The sequence below is a fragment of the Phaenicophaeus curvirostris genome, chromosome 15, assembly GCF_032191515.1.
Source record: "Phaenicophaeus curvirostris isolate KB17595 chromosome 15, BPBGC_Pcur_1.0, whole genome shotgun sequence".
Classification (NCBI taxonomy): Eukaryota; Metazoa; Chordata; class Aves; order Cuculiformes; family Cuculidae; genus Phaenicophaeus; species Phaenicophaeus curvirostris.
Window position 1 is genome coordinate 2,066,682 of NC_091406.1, and position 15,888 is coordinate 2,082,569.

At 42.8% G+C, this 15,888-nt stretch overlaps 1 protein-coding gene across 7 annotated transcripts in view; it reads left to right on the top strand.

Annotated features, from left to right (window-relative positions):
* The window catches only part of RAPGEF6 (Rap guanine nucleotide exchange factor 6), a 123,935-nt gene that overhangs the window by 14,293 nt on the left and 93,754 nt on the right, over positions 1-15,888 (top strand). For all 7 annotated transcript variants that reach the window (XM_069869355.1, XM_069869361.1, XM_069869357.1 and 4 more), the window contains exons 2-4: positions 10,660-10,730; positions 11,341-11,397; positions 12,702-12,785. In XM_069869355.1, the coding sequence (XP_069725456.1) occupies positions 10,660-10,730; positions 11,341-11,397; positions 12,702-12,785 (212 nt within the window). The remainder of the gene's footprint in view (positions 1-10,659; positions 10,731-11,340; positions 11,398-12,701; positions 12,786-15,888) is intronic.

The following is a 15,888-nucleotide window of genomic DNA, read 5'->3' on the forward strand; positions in this document are numbered from 1 at the left end:
ACTTGAAGCCTTATAACATAGATATGTGAAAATGTTTATATAGAATATAACTCCTCAGTTTGGATCCGTAAGCCTCCTATGGTCTATGGCACAGGTATTGTTGAGAAGTACAAAAGCAGATCTTAATGCAGAGGGTCAGGTTTTAGAGACTTGCTCTGGTGATTTGTGTTCAAATGTAGCAGTGGGGTAAATCTGGCTCACTTAATTGCGCAAATGAGGATACTAAGAGCTTCTGTTTGCACGTTTCTGTTTGGTGAGGGATATATGAACATTTGCAATGTATATACACACACATATGCAGGCATGTTAGCCTTTCTTTGCAGGTGAGAGGGTTTTGTAGTAGTTGTGGCAGTAGCAGAATTTAATTGTGGGAATCTGCATTGAGTTAATTTACCAGGGAGATGGTTGATTGTGAATGACAGTAACTCTCCTGGATTGCTCTGTTTGTTAGTGCCAGGATACAGGAGGAATTACTGGTAAGCTTGTTGCTGTTGTCCCCTACAGGAATATCTTCGTAGTTCATTATGGCACTATTAGGGGAATAAAAGAGCTGGAGATAATATTTTTTTTTTTCTTCGAGTGATTTTATTAAAAAAGGCTGTAGGAGAGCTTTACTTTTGTATGGTATTTTACTCCTCCATGATAATCTCATTCTTATGCTTTTTTCTTTTGTGTTGGTGCATTGTCATCAATGTTGAATGAAAACACAGAATATTTTAGCTGGAAGGAGTGTGGTGACTGATATTTTACTGATGCGCCAAAATACTTCGAGACAGTTTGTAGAGTTGTATCCCTCTCCATTACCTGGATATGAAGTGGGTGACTTAAATTACAATATTGGTGGGAGATCTCGTTTTGTCTTTCCTATTGTTTATTAAGCTGGATGTAATTTCCTGTGAGACGTGATCTTTACTTGATTGAATTCATGAAGAAATATGCAATTATATATTGCAAAATCATAAATGTGCCACTATAAAACCAACAATATTCTTATCCATTTGAATAATTAATATGGTGGAAACAAACTGCAGTGCAGTGTTAACTCCGCTGGTCTCTGCTCGAGATACCTGCCCAACAGGGGCTGTAGTTCCGGGACCTTGATAGCAGCGAGCTTGCTGCAAAGCTGCGTTGGGCAAAGCATGATGCAAGTGGCTGGAGAAACACTCACCACGGAGTGTGTTTCGTGAGTTAAACATGAAACAGCAGTTGCTTAGTGCTTTGCTTGGGGAAGCGGGCAGTAATGATTTTTGGAGTTGCACATCTTCCTGTCTTTGTATGCATGTGTTATTATAAGCTATCTATCTGCCTGCCTGTTTATCCATCTCTCTATCTCGTTGTGGTATGTAGCTGGTCTTTCTTTGCTACACCTGTGGGAGCAGATTGCATTCCCTCCCTGCCTTCCTGCAGCACCTGTCCTGGAGCTAATCCCTTAACACAGGAGCTTGCTTGGAGTTAACAGGATAATCTTTTGGTAAAAAAAGTGCTTTGCATCCCCACTAGGAGCTCTAATTCAAGAGAGAGGAAAGAGAACTGTGAGGAGAGCATTCCCTACAGTGGGAGCAAAGTCTTATCTGGGTAAGGAACTCAGACGTTCGACACGACTGAGTTCATACAGACGTACTCCCGATTTGTCATTACAGTAAGCATAAAACTGACTTTTGAATTTCATCCTCCACCTCTTCTCTTCTCATCCCCAGGTTTCTCTACCAAATTTCTTACTTAATAAGAATCTGCCTTTTTCCTTAGCATTTCAGTGTTCTGACCTTTCCTACGACAATTCCTTGTTTTTCTCAAAAGGAAATTTTGGACGTTGCTACTTTCTTGCCTGCTTCTCCTAAAAGAGCAGGGGAGTTGCTTTGTGAATCGGGCAAGCTAATGTTTTTGGAGTTAGGACAAAAAAAAGGTGTAACCGAAATACTGCTTTTGATGGATGCTTGTGCTGGAAGAGGGAGATTGTTAATCTTGACAAGCAGTCTGTGGCTTGACCTGCAAAGTGTTGGTAGAACTATGAGTCTGAAATGGCCTGTTTTGCTTGTGGATTTTGGGAAGCTTGTCAAGAGCCTGGGTAAAGAGGCTGCTTTTACCATCTTTGATCTCTTACTGAAAAATGTTTGGGATAAAGTCCTACTCTTTGATAGGTGTAAGCATTGAAATTAGTTTTGGACGCTTGGAGCTTCCCATCCTATTGAAGTCTAGCAGTCAGTGTTTTCAAGGCAGCTTTTGGTTTTCTGTTTTCAGCATGTAAGTCTGAAAGATATTTTAAAACCAAGTAATGACTGTCTGGGAAATTTATGGTAATATTTTACTTTAAGATACTCTTTTTATAGCTGTACTTTTGTTCTGAACCGTGATAAGGGCTGAACTGTGCTTCAGGTATTCAAAACTCTCTAGAAGCTGCTGGCTTTGAAGCGATGGCATTTGATGTTCCCATCTCTCCAGTCCAGGGCCCTTGGTACCCTTGGTATTTCACTCTGCAAAATCAGCTTTTCCAAAGGAAGTTATTTCTCTGGCGAAGTTGAGGTTCCAAAAATGCTGACTTGGTGTGATGAAACAGCAACAAAAATAATATAAAACTTCCCCTCCCTCATTCCTTTAAATGTTTTGCTTTCTGCTAAAGTCTTATATCAACACAGCACAGGGTTCTTTGATGGAAGGTGTTTATCTGTGTGGGGTGTGTGGAGCTATTGGTGAGTAGACAAACTTTTTGTTTTATTTTCATGTAGAAATACTTTGCTTTTTTTTTAATTTTCAGAAGTGTGTTGCTGAGTAGAGGAACTTTCAGAAGGGAAATAAACTTTAATAGTGGTTCTAGGGCCTCTGTTCTTTAAGATCTGACTTTTTCAGATTTCTTTGAGGATACTCCTGTACCTAGGAGTGGAAGGTAACTTGTAAGCCTATGCCCGTTAGCTCTGTGTGCATGTTAAAAGGAAATAATATGTAAGGAAGCTATGTATTTGCCCCATTGAGAGACTTACTGGTTTTGCAGGAAAAAAAAAAAAAAGAGATAGAAATGCAAGCGTGTAAATGTTGCTTCTGACGGTCTGCAAAAACAAAAGCCAGATTTCAGTTTCTTCTTTCTGGCTGTACTGTTACTAACTGATGCTGCCAGTTGTGATTGCTTCCTGGATTTACAGAAGAGTGAAGTCCCTTTTTATTGCTTTTCTCTTACATAAAGATACTGTAGTTACTAGACTGACATTCCCCCATTTGGAAGAAACAGTAACTGTCATCTTTGTGGGTAAATGTGGAGTTTGGGGTTTAGAGAGGAATTCTGGGCCATGGTCATAACGTGGTATATTGCTGTCTGATGGGCATAGGCACCGGGAGGCTGTGGACGTATGAAAGACTAATTCTGAAAAATTGAGTTCTTTATTGTTTGGAGCCGTTCAGATGTATTGATCCTGTGTTACAGAATTGTAATAAATGAATGATGATTTTTAGCAAGGTGCTAGGAAACTCTGCATTGCTCAAAATGCCTGGAGGGAGTAGGCTGGCAATTGAGGCCAGAAAACCGTCACCTGTAACCATAGGCAGAAAAATTTCTTATGGAATATATGCTGTTTTTTATTAGTGACAGATTATGGCTCTGAAGTGGCCGAACCAGTTTTTCGATACGAATCATACTGGGTGCAAACTCAGACAGTGATTTCAGATCATGCAGGAGTTTGCTGCTAGTGTGTTTTATGAGATGTGCTTGTTGAATTGTTGTGTTTCTTATGTGGCATGATGACACTTCATTCCTGGTGAGTGCTGCTTACTGTGTCACGCTCTAAAAGGTGTTTCGTCAAAGTCTTTTGAGAACCTTTTCATTCATCTGACTGACTAATCAACCTATTCTCCTCCCTAATTGTGCCTCAATGCTTGTATTTCATTTCTTTTTTTTAAGAAGAACTCCAGCTAAATAAGAGAATACTTTAAAGGTAATGATTACCTGGAGCACCTCCTGTATGAGGACAGGCAGAGGGAGTTGGGGTTGTTCAGCCTGGAGAGAAGGCTCTGAGGAGACCTTAGAGCAGCTTCCAGTAGGGAAAGGGGCTCCAGGAAAGCTGGGAAGGGTCTGTAGTGATAGGATGAGGGGGAATGGCTTTAAATTGGAAGGGAGAAGATTTACATGGGACATTAGGAAGAAATCCTTAAGTGTGAGGGAAGTGAAACACTGGAACAGTCTGTCCAGGGAAGTTCTGAATGCCCCATCCCTGGAGGTGTTCAAGGCCAGGTTGGATGGGGGCTTCGAGCAGCCTGGCCCAGTGGAGGTGTTCCTGTCCGTGGCAGGGGTGGAACTGGTTGTCTTTAAGGTCACTTCCAACCCAAACTGTGCTGTGGTTACTCTAGGTGTGCTCTCCAGCTCAGTGAAGAGTCCTGTGCTGATGCTCTTTTGCATCACTTGGCATTTTTAGTAAATATCAGAAGCTTATGCCACTGAACTGGGAGAGTAAATAATTAAGATAGATGAGTTGCTTTCTGGTTCATCTCCTAATTTTCCTATTAGTCGAGGGACCATACACTCTGCCACACATGTTTAAATGTAATTACTCCCGTGGAAAGTGCTGATCGGGCTTCAGGGGAGCTGCCTCTGTGTCTCCTCTGGCTTTGGGTGCAGAGGTTGGGCTGCTTGAACCTGCCTTGCTAAGGCTGGTGAGTTTGCCGTCTAGATATCTGAGTATGGAAACCGTGGATCAAACAGCTCGAGCATGGTTCTGTGTTTTTATTCCTGGTATTACATTATCAGGAAAGAATTTGGGAGTACTATTTTTACAATTGGCCTTAAACGGGGAGTAAAGGAAACGGCATGGATTCCAGCCTTCGATGAAGTAACAGGAAGGGAAGCAATGAAAACCATAAACTGTGCTGAGTAACATTTCCTCTCCTCTGCTACACCCCTCTCAGGGTGACAGAGTCTTTATTGAGCCTCATAAAAGACGCATTCAGTGGGTAGAAGGAGGCTGCTGAATCACTGTGAAGCAAGCAATGGCAGCGGGCTGGAGTACAGCCTCCTGCTCACAGCTTACATAACCTGTTCTCCGCGCTCCAAGGGTTGCTGCGGCTTGCTTCACTGAGATCTAGGCACTTCAAGTAATGAATTCAATACAGAGGATTTCAGCCACTGTCCAAGAGCACGTTAAAACCCTCATTGATACCACGCGAGTGCTTGATTCTGCTGAAGTTTCTCAGCCTTGTTTCCTGCTTGGTGCCTTCTGACCAAGGCATGGAAGAGAAAGCAGCTCTGTAATGAACGAATAGAGAGGTTGTGGCAGCTTTCAACCGTGCCACTTCCTCCCCTGGAAGATTTTGTTCCTCGTAGCCTTTTCAATGTCAGTGAATTTAAGAAACTCCTACCATATGGTTTAACTGTTGTTTCAAAGGCAGACGTGTGTCTGTGTGTTTTAAAGTATATTGTCTACAATGTAGTTGAATCTGTAGCAGAGCTTTAAAAGATGCTAGCATTTTTGTTTGCTCTCAAGTGTGTAAAATATGCATCCTGGCAACTGTCTTGTCTTAAAAAGCGTGAATGCAAGCGCCTGTCAGCCATCCCTTGTGCTTCCGCAAGAAGGAGGTTCTTGTATGTGAACCGGGGAATCCTGGGTGTCTTGGCTGCCCGCGTGGGTTGGGTGTGGGGAGCCTCCAGTGAGCCAAGCATATGTTCTTACAGCAGGAATTTCATGTGTTTGGGGTGGAATTGAGAGACAGGTTTTGCGTAGCTTTTTGGGACAGGTTTGCATGTGAGAGCAATCTGTCTGGAACCTGCTGACACAGCTGCTTCTTCTGTATGGCTTTGAAGTGCTGGTGCTGCTGTGCAAGTTCCTGCTCCATTCCCATTCCCTGAGCAAACCTCTGGGCTGACTGAATGATGCCTGCTGATCTGCATGCTTTGAGACTCCTCACTTAAGGTTCACTGTGGATCTAGAGCATCTATGAACTCTGAGCCCATCAGGATTCAGGAGCTGGAAGTTGGTCTACTGGGGGGTGGAGCACCCATCCCGTGGTCAGCACAGAGCAGCTGTGGCTGGATGCAGCTCTCTGGGGTTCGTGCTGCCTCTCGCCTTTCATATAAGACAAAACACATAGTGCACTGGGAGTTTGAGGAATTTATGGTTTCCTTGGTGCAGTCACTGAGAATGGCTCTTTGTGGTATTTATCAGCATTTGAAACTGTGAGGTCATTTTGGAACAAATTGCTTTATTTTCTTTCCTTAGAAATAGAAGAGATTTTCTGCTTGGCTTTTTAAAGTAGTTGTTTGTTACTGGAACACCTGGCTGGAGTCACATCAAGTAAAGCATCAGTTTTTCATTTTATGTTTATCAAGAGCAAATTTGCTTTTGGTGCAGACACTTCATCCTCATTCCAGAGCATCACGCTGCTTTTGGCCACTTCTAACACTGCAGGGGAATTTGTCTTGGACCTTATTGCTGTGTTGGAGCATGTGAATGTGTTTCACGTGGATTACAGTTGTGCTGGCTGGATTTGTTGTTTGTCTGGAAAACTCGGTATTCAGAACCCCATATTCGAGACCACCCTTGTTCCATTGGAGCCTTAATTCCAAGCTTTGTCAAGTTGCTCCCTGGGTTAAGGAGGAAAGATGGGGAGAGCAAAGGGTGAAGCAGGAGGAGATGATACAAACGCAAATGTTGCTCATCAGCTCATGTGATGGAGCGGCAAGGATAAACCCCTTATTGAGGGTGGGCGTTAAATTGTTAAAAGATAAATAAGCTTCAGTAGCAGCTGCATAGATCACTTTAGCCTTAGGATACTGGTAATCTAGGCTTCAACAAGTGTCCTGGGCTAATAAAAGGGTACCTGGGCTGGCACAGAGGTGGCCGCAGTGGGAGAGGATCCCTCGTGGCAGCGCTTGGTGCTTCTGTACGTGTGCTTGTTCGACCAAGATCTGGATGCTCCTACATTTTAATAAAGATGCTAATAACAAAACCAAGGATGATCACAACTTCCCCAGCAGTTTTGAGGGTTGATCGTATTCTCATGATGACTTTTTCTTGCTGGCATTTTATTTATTAATTTATCTTTTAAAAGTTATACCTTGGTAACTAGGAAATTGATATTTCACTATTTTCATAGGGAAACTGAAGTAGCAAATTAAAAACGTTTTGGGGGAAATGAGCGATGGCAGTAGTTTACATTCATGTCATGATTTTTCACTTGATGTTACTGGTGCTGCTTTTATTTTCCCTTATCCTACAGTTGTGGCATCCTCTGGTGATTATGTGAGTTAGCATCTGGCAGGGGAAAGAAATGCTCCTTTATTCCAGCAGCTCACTTCATAGGGTGTTGGGATGAGGATGTTACCATAGAAGAAAGCTGATTTATGCAGCATTATGTTGTTACTAAAATCTCCATGTTTTTGCACTGCCTTTGGTTTAGCGGCTGGTTAAGGTTTTTGTCGGAAGGATGTGTGTGTTGGGGATGATAACGGGCTCTGCTGAATGGAGCTGGGCGCTGCTGGCCACGCTCTCCTTGTGGCCGGGTCTGCCGATAACAGTGCCGTCTGCAGAGCAATCCCTTGATTTCTGCCCTTCTGCTTCGATGTAAGCAATTTTACTGTGTGCTCTTTCACAGGAGGAATGTGAAGAAGCAGATGTCCTCAGCTTTATAGATGTAACAGTTGAGAACACCTCTGCTTGCAAACTTGGTGCCGTGGGAACTGGAGGCAAAGTAAACAAGCCACCCTGGCCAGCTTTGTGCGTGAGCACTGTGGTCCTAGCCTGCACGTTGTGGCTCTCTGTAGCCTAGAAAACCTCCTTCTTAGCAACTCCTGCCTGCTTCCATCTACTCTTTCCCAGTTTCCCTCCTTCCCTTGGCTCACTGGAGCAGCATTTTTACCTAGCTGGAGAGAAAATGTGAGTTAATTTCCCTTAAATACCCTTGACAAGGTACTCTTTTTTTTTTTTTTCAAAGACCGAGGTGTACATGTGGCCATACCATTTAAAGGTAGATACTGTGCTTTAATGTCAGCTGGTATTTCAATTCTGAAAATAAAGATTACAAAATAAAATAATTTTGACCTTGCTCCCTAGTTTAGAGTACGTGGAGAATTTATTTTAATCATCAGTAATTGTGTTTTGGTTTGATTTTGGCAGAAAGATGTACATAAGGAGATTGTAGGGAAGGGCATGAAAAGGGTCTGTAACTTTTCAGCCAGTACTTTGTGTTCCACTGTTGTAGCACCAATTGTTGCCCTTTGGCATCAGCCTTTATAGCCCTTCTTATCCAGAGGGGCTGCCCGTGAAAGTAATCTCTGCCCTTTGTACTGTGGTTGTGTGCTTGTCTGCTGTTCATAACTGGTGCGGCAGTGAAATCCGTTTATAAAAATAACAGTTTTTAATCCTATTTTCACTCTTCTGAAGCTTGAATGGGAGAATGAAGGCTTTCCTCTCTGCCTAGGGGTTGTTGGGTGCACGGTGTTGGCAGGCTGGAGGGTGTCTGCCCCTCACTGGCTGCTTGCGTTGCAGCTGTGCTATCAGTTATCTTCCTCACCTGCAAAAATATAAGCCAAGCCTCTAAATGGAGCCTCTCAAATGTAATTTCAGTGCTGTTGTGTTTGTTCGTAAATGAGGTGGGGGTAACAGAGAAAACTTTGCAAAGGATGGCTGATATAAAATTTTCGTGTTATTGGGAAAAACTGGTCTAGATTAGCTACATGCAACCTCCCTTGTTAGACTTGGAAGTGGCATGTGAGGGACAGGAGGAATTTCACCTGGTTGGCTGTAAACAATCTACTTCAACAAACAAAAGGTAACGCTGTCTGGCTGAAGTTCAATGCCTCCTGCTCTGAGGAGGGAATAGTAAGCTTTGCCTTCCCTATTTCTGCACTGTGCTCCAGCTCAGCTGTTCTCTCTGCTGCTGCGCTTCTTAACAGCCGAAGTCTGAGCTGAGGGATGCTTTCCAGGCACGAATCCCTTTAAGCAAATGTTTATCTCTTTAATTTACCAACTGCTTATTCATCAAGCTCTTAAATAAGTGGGGTGGGTCAGTGCAGTAATCCTGCTTGGTCCATCTGGCTGCAGGTGGAGGGTGAGAGGCAGCCCTTGCTCGGTTAACCTGCTGAGGGACCTGGGGTTGTTCAGCCTGGAGAAGAGGAGGCTGAGGGGAGACCTCATCACTCTCTGCTCCTCCTGGAAAGGAGGTTGTAGGGAGGTGGTAACTGAGCTGGTCTTAGACCTCAGATGACCCTGTGGCTGCCAGGTAGTCATTTCTTACATACTTGGGTATTTATGTTTGATCACCACAGGCGAGTGGTGCGTTTGGAGTTTGATTCATAACTGGTCCTCCTGGTTGTCTTACTAAGAACATCAAATTTGTGGCAATTCACAGCTGCAGGATTAAAATGAGATTGGACCATGTGAGACGGGTGCTTTATAAATATATGTGTTATGTATTCAGGCCTTCTGTTTAATTTTCATGGGTTTTGGTAATGACATTTAAAAAAAAATAATCAGGATTTTATTGGTTTTACGTGGCCTGCAATTACAGGTGACCTTTCGTTTGGTCTAACAGTCCATATCTGTTAGATTTCTAAACATTTACTGTTAAGCCAAAGAACTTTTCTAAAGTAAATCCATTGTAAATTCTGAGGCGAGCATTCATATTGATTTATCTTTTGTAAACATTGTATAAATGCAGCATTTGGAAATTCAGAACATATTTTCCAAGGCCAAGCTAGGAAGGCTGCCGTGTGGCATATAATGATTTTGTTGTGCTTGTGTTTAATGCTAACAGCCCACCTGTTCAGGACAGCAAATTCAAGGATGAATAGCGCTAGTGAGCTTTTCTCCAGCGTGTGGCTGGCACCACCGGCATGGGTATTTTTGTGACTGAAGAGGATCCTGTGTAGGGAGAAGTTTAAACAGCTGTATCTCCTAATTACAGCATCTGTGTAAAGTCCCGTTTGTAAAGGGAAATCGTCTTCATGTTCTGATGTTGTTGCTTCTGTGGGTTCTGATGGGTGGCACTGGTGTGATGTGGAGTTTGGGGAGCAGGAGATGGGCCACGAATCTAAAATCTATTGGTTTTCTCTGCCAAAAAGTATTTTGGAGTAACTTCTAATGTTGCTCTCTGGTCAAGGACTGGACTGAGTTCGAGAGGCAGTGGGATGGAGCAGTGTTTGTCGCAGGGCTGCCGGCTAGATCTGAGAAGGATGTGAAATTGCTTTTCCTTTGTCTTCCTTTCCGCTGTGAAAAGGTGCTGTGGTTCTCTGCACTGTATATAGTGCTGGACTGTGTGGTTTAGCTTTTCTCCAGGATTCTTTGCTATTAGCGAAGTGATTTTGCAAAATTCCTTCTTTAATGAGGTGTTCTGAGGCTTTGACAGTTTTTGAGCTTGGATGAACAGGGCTGCCCTGTTTGGCTTATTTCCCATGTTGCTGCTGTACCCATTCCTGTAAATAATATTTTCAGAGGTATTTTTAATAACTCTTTTTTCAGGTGAGTGTTTATGCATCACTTGGACTACGCTCCTTTTGCTTCCTCTGCCCAAGCACGGGCAGGGTTCTGCCTGTGTCCTGACCTGCTCCTAACTGGGGCTTTATCTCTAGACTGATGTCTCCTAAGTCTGTGTGGCTTACTGTGGAAGGTAATGCTGATGTGATTAGATGCCATGAATGAAGTTGCTCATGTCTCTTTTTTTTTTTTTTTATCTTTTTCTTTCTAGGACTTAAACACGATCTATTCTTTCCTTCATGGGCTGGACATCCTCTCACACTTCAGGGAACACCAGCTAAGGTAAAGTGGAGTGAGCTGGCTTTTTGTAGGTGTTGCACTGGTGTCTGTGGCTGCTCTTGTGGAGATGAACAAAGCTTTTTGTCTGGACTTGGAGGTGGCAGAACGTTGGCCAAGTCCATTGCTGAGCTAAGTCATTGCATTAACATGATGTGGAATCTAAAATAATTATCTGGGCTAAGGACAAAGGCAGAGCTTACTCCCACTTGTCTACAATGGACCATGTAGACAGTGCCCTGTGACTCTAGATCACAAAAGCTTTTTAATGCTTCAGACATTCGGATGATCTCAGAATGCATAAAGTAGAAGGCCAACAAAGCACAAAAAGTGCGTTGGAAGTATTTTAGTTCCTTCAGTTCTGTTGCTATGGGTAATTCCAATGTGTGGGAGTGATTTAAACACTTAGAGAACATGCTGTATATTATCTGTTTGGATAATGAGGAACACCGTAATAATTTGAATTTTATGGTTGAGAACATCCTTTGTTTAGAACAAAAAAAATAGCTGAATTTGAGGTCTTAGAGCCTTAAAGCGATTCTACTGAAATGTGGTGATTAATAGCTTATGATCTTCAGGGATTAAAATTGAAATTAAACTTTCCTTCCTCCTGCAGAATTATGTCATCCAGTGCCCGCTATGAGAGGTACAAGGGCAACCAAGTCCTGTTTTGGTGAGTGCATATTGCTTGTTGGAGTGTTTCAGTAGAAGTGTAAACAAACCCGCTGTTGTACACTGTAATCGCTTGCTTTTTTAGTAAGTGTAAATAGAAGACGTTAGAATGTTTAAGCTTGGCCAGGCTGGTTAAAAGCTTGGATAGGAGGTGATTGTAGCAGCAGGACAGTGTTGACATTTGAGAGGTGCCCATGGGTTACGGGCACGGCTCCCGCGGGCAGCAGAGGTGAGGCTGGGCACACGCCAGCTCTGTGGGCGAGCAGCAGTGTCACAGCGGCGGCTGGTGGGAGCGGTGGGGACGCCTCAGTAGGTGGCACTCTTCCCCTGGAGCTGGCTCTGCAGCACTGTGGTTGCCTTGCTGGAGCATCCTGAGGAGGGGCAGAGCTCAAACGCTATCTCTTCTTTCACTCTAAATTGCTAAAATTAGTATTTTTTCTCAGAGATCTGTTTGGGCTCTTGCTGGGAGGCAAATACACTATTTCCCCCCATATGTTCGCATTGCTTGTGGTGTATTTATCCTCACGCAGCCAATCCTAACTTTCTGTGTAAGGCACATCTCCCAGTACCTCCGGGTCTCACCGAGATGCCACCCGCTAGTTCGCGTGTTGGGTCCGTGTGGCATGGACCTGTTCCAGTGCCAGGTTGATGTGTGTGTGTGTGAGAAGAGGAAAGTGATGGTAGGTTGTAGCTGGGAAGTGTTGATGCAGCAGTGCTTTAGGAAGAGGCAAAACCCACTGAGGTAGAACACGATAACTTTTGTGCGGACCTGCCGCTCTGGGCTGTGGAAGGAAATGTTGGTAGATCCCTGGCCATCTGTCTAGGGTCGAGTGGCGGAATGGGAGGCAGTATCACATGTGTGTGTGATAAAAGTGCAGAGGTGGAGGAATGCAAAGCAAGAGTCTTATATTTTAGCCGTAAAACTTGACAGGTTGGTGCAGTATTTCTGTCCCTATTGAATTGCTAATCAACTTTATCATGGAATAAAAATGTTCTGGGATTGGTGGTTCCATGTATGCTTTCACTGGAATTAAATGTTTTTACTGCAAATTGATAAATTCACTTTAATAAAATAAGTTTTTAAGTTGACTTAGCTGTTACTGTAAGGTATAAGAAACATTCTGGATGTAGATGTTTTTAAAAACTGAATTCTTGGTAGTGTTCACTGAATGTTCTTAGTTTTCCAGTCCACGTATCAAATTGGTGAAGTGATAGATCACTGTTCTACTACAGTAACTTTTTAGATAGTATATTCTTGAGTTGCTGTAAGAAATAAATGGACATTGATGATTTCATTTCTTACAGCTCAGAAACTATTGCAAGATGCTGGTATATACTGCTTTCTGGGTCTGTGCTCATGAAGGATTCCATGTTTTTACCACCTTGCAGGTATGTAAAGGTGTTGCTATTATTTAAGGTGAGGCAAGACCTCTTTTTCTAATAAATGCTTTCTTATATGTTGATGTTAGTGTAATTTTTTCACAATTGTAAAATGATTTTTTCACTTTTTCTAATTTCTAAGTGGAAGAAGTGTTCTGCTGATTTCACTTAAGCTCCCTTTCACTTTTCCCACACTTGGAAGTTTCTCTGTAAAATACTGCACTTCCTGGTTTTTAAATCTCATTTGGCCTTTCAGGTTTATAAGGTAATTTCTAGTTAGCTTGTTAACTTGGGGGCGTTTATGAATAATTCTTGTTGTGTAGATCACATAGCTTCTACCATGTGGTTGAAGGCTGTATTTAATGGCATATATGATTTTTTAATGCGAAGCAAGAAAATATAGGCCAGCAGCATCGCATACAGAGAATGTATGACAGCAGTCTGTTGAAGCACAGTGAACGTTGTGACAGGCTTTAATTGCAGCATGGTATTTGACTTGAGCCGGACCTTGCTGTGCTGTAGTGCTCTGCTTGACCCTGTGTATCACTCAGAATTTCTACTTCACCGTATCTTGAAGCTGCATGTTACTTGTTTGAATTCAAGCTGCGCTTTGAGCTAGGCAGGAGGGATTTTTGCAAATAAATAAATAGAAATTTAGCCTTGCCTTTGTGCCCAATTTGGATAGTTTTTTGTTCAGATTAAGAGTGCTTGCTGCCTGATATCAAGTGAAAGGAAGGCTGTCCCTCTCCCCAGTGGTTCTGTGATGGACTCCATGTCCCGTGGGCATTGACTGCCTTCATGCTTGCCACCACAGTCTCTCCTGCTCCTGCACTGCCCGGCTAGGCTGGGACGCAGCAATGTAGATGAATTTCTATGCAAGCTGTAATTCAGAAACTGGCATAAAAATTGGAGGATTAGAACTTGCATCCAGGTGCGATAAATCTAGTCAGTGTTCTGACACTGATGATTGTGATGAGAAAAGCCCTGTAAGATTTCTAAGATAAGAAGCAGAGCAGCTGGTAATATGAGTCACAAAGATGGCATAACCTTGATTACCCTATTGCCTGGGGAATGGGTTTGTCAATAGATTGGCATTGTAGGAAAAGAATTTGCTTCTCACATGAAAGCCATGGCTGGAACAAAAGAACAGGATTGACGGATTTTGTGGAAGGAAAATCATGTCAGCAAGTTAAAGAGTTTTTGTGTTAACCTTGCTTGTTAATCAAGATAATTCATGTGAACAGGATATTTGAAGGAGATTACTCACAGCAAGATTAGCCATAGGAAATACATCAAGAGCCTGGAGGAACTTTTGAAGCCAATTATGTGGATGACAGCCTCCTACAGCTATGAGAATTGAACCTCGAAGGCAAAAAACCAACATCTTGAAACATTAAAGATGTAGTCTTATTGAAAACCAACACTTATTTTTTTCTGAGCCCTTCCAAGAAATTCTTGAACAGCTCTTCCAAAACTTCACAAGTGGAGAAAATGGATATCCCTGTCTAATTGAGGTAGTGCCTTTCTTGGCTGAGAACACTTTATCCAAAAGGGACTCATGCTTGCACTGTGGGAATCTTCATGGGAGTTGTAGATGGGTCAATGACTCTTTCTCTCCTTGGGTAAAAGGACAAGATACAAATGCTTGCATCAAGAAAAATGGAAGAGGAACTCCAGTTGTGCATTATCAACAGCAAGTTGTGTTGAAATCACTTTACCTTGTTTTGTATTAAGATAGTATTTATGAATAACAACAATGATTTAATGTATTTTGAAACTTACCGAGGCTCTTGATAGTTTTTCAGTCTATTCTGTGTTAAGTACCGGAAGCGCAGATAATTATATGCTTTTACAGCACTGTCCTTGTTGGTAAATAAGAATGCAGGGATAAAGATTTGCAATTTGCACTACTTAAATTTCTTGCTTTTTTAAGAAATATTTGAATTTTGATGCATGCAACTTTGTTTTCAAATGTGTTTATACTTCAAATGTATCCTTTAAAGTCAGATAGGTTCTGCTGCTAAAACCTGTAGTGCTGTTTTCTGCAAGCCCTCATGAATTTGTGCCGTTCACTGAAGCAGCAAATGGGTGACTTGGAGCCGCTTCTGCCTGTAGAAGTTATACTGGCATCCTTCTCCACTGGTCCTCCCTTCCAGATTTATCTTCCTTCGATACTTCTTTGTGCTTTGAGTGTACCTCTGCTGTATCCAAGCTCTGTCCCAGTGCTCTTCAGCCTCTGCTCTTTCTCCTCTTCTCCATCCCAGTCTCTGCTGGCAGGAGTGTGCAATATTGCTTTTCCTCTGTTGGCTGCCGAGGGCTGGATTCATGTGTCCCGTCTGCTGCTTGCGTCCAGTAAACATGATTTTTTGACCAGCTTGCAGTTGCTGATGGGTTCTAAATTGTGATGCTGGTTGAAACCAATGAAATTTAGATCTCTTGCTGTTTGTGTGACTAAAAATCGCAGAGTTCTCGGACAATACTGCATCCATGGGTGGTTGCTTCAGGGCACTTGGCAGCTAACTGTTGTGGTCCCTTCCAACCCAGACCATTCCATGATTCTTTGATTTTTCTGCTGTCAAGAAGATGCCTTTGGGCTTACATCCCTGCGCTTATCAAGGCCAGATAGATTCTATACCCACTGCCTGATAAGAAGCGGCGGTTTCTTAGTGCCTTTGTGGCTCCAGATGAGGTGCTGCCTTCTCTGGGGATTTCTGTAAGTGGTGTCTGTAACTTGTAGCGTTGCCTGACAGCCAATAAGTAAACACACTGTAATACCCTTCGGGAGTGCTACCAGTGAATGTTTTTTGTAAAATTAATTAATTCAGATATGATTGTTCCTATTGAAATTCTTCTGGCAGTGCCAGTGCTGTGAAGAAAATACTCTGAGGAAGAAGGGAACACGGATGAGAAGAGGCTTTGCACCAATGTGTCCTGGTCTCCCAGGGTTGCTCCTTGTACTGGAGGTGCTGCCCTTGGGAAGGTGTTGCAGACCTAGAGCCTGTGGTGCATCTCTTTGGCATGAAATGACCTTCTGAGAAAGCCAGGAGAGTACATAATGAAGAAGGACTGTATTCAGACCTGTCACAACTAAATGACCAATAATCTTGTCTAC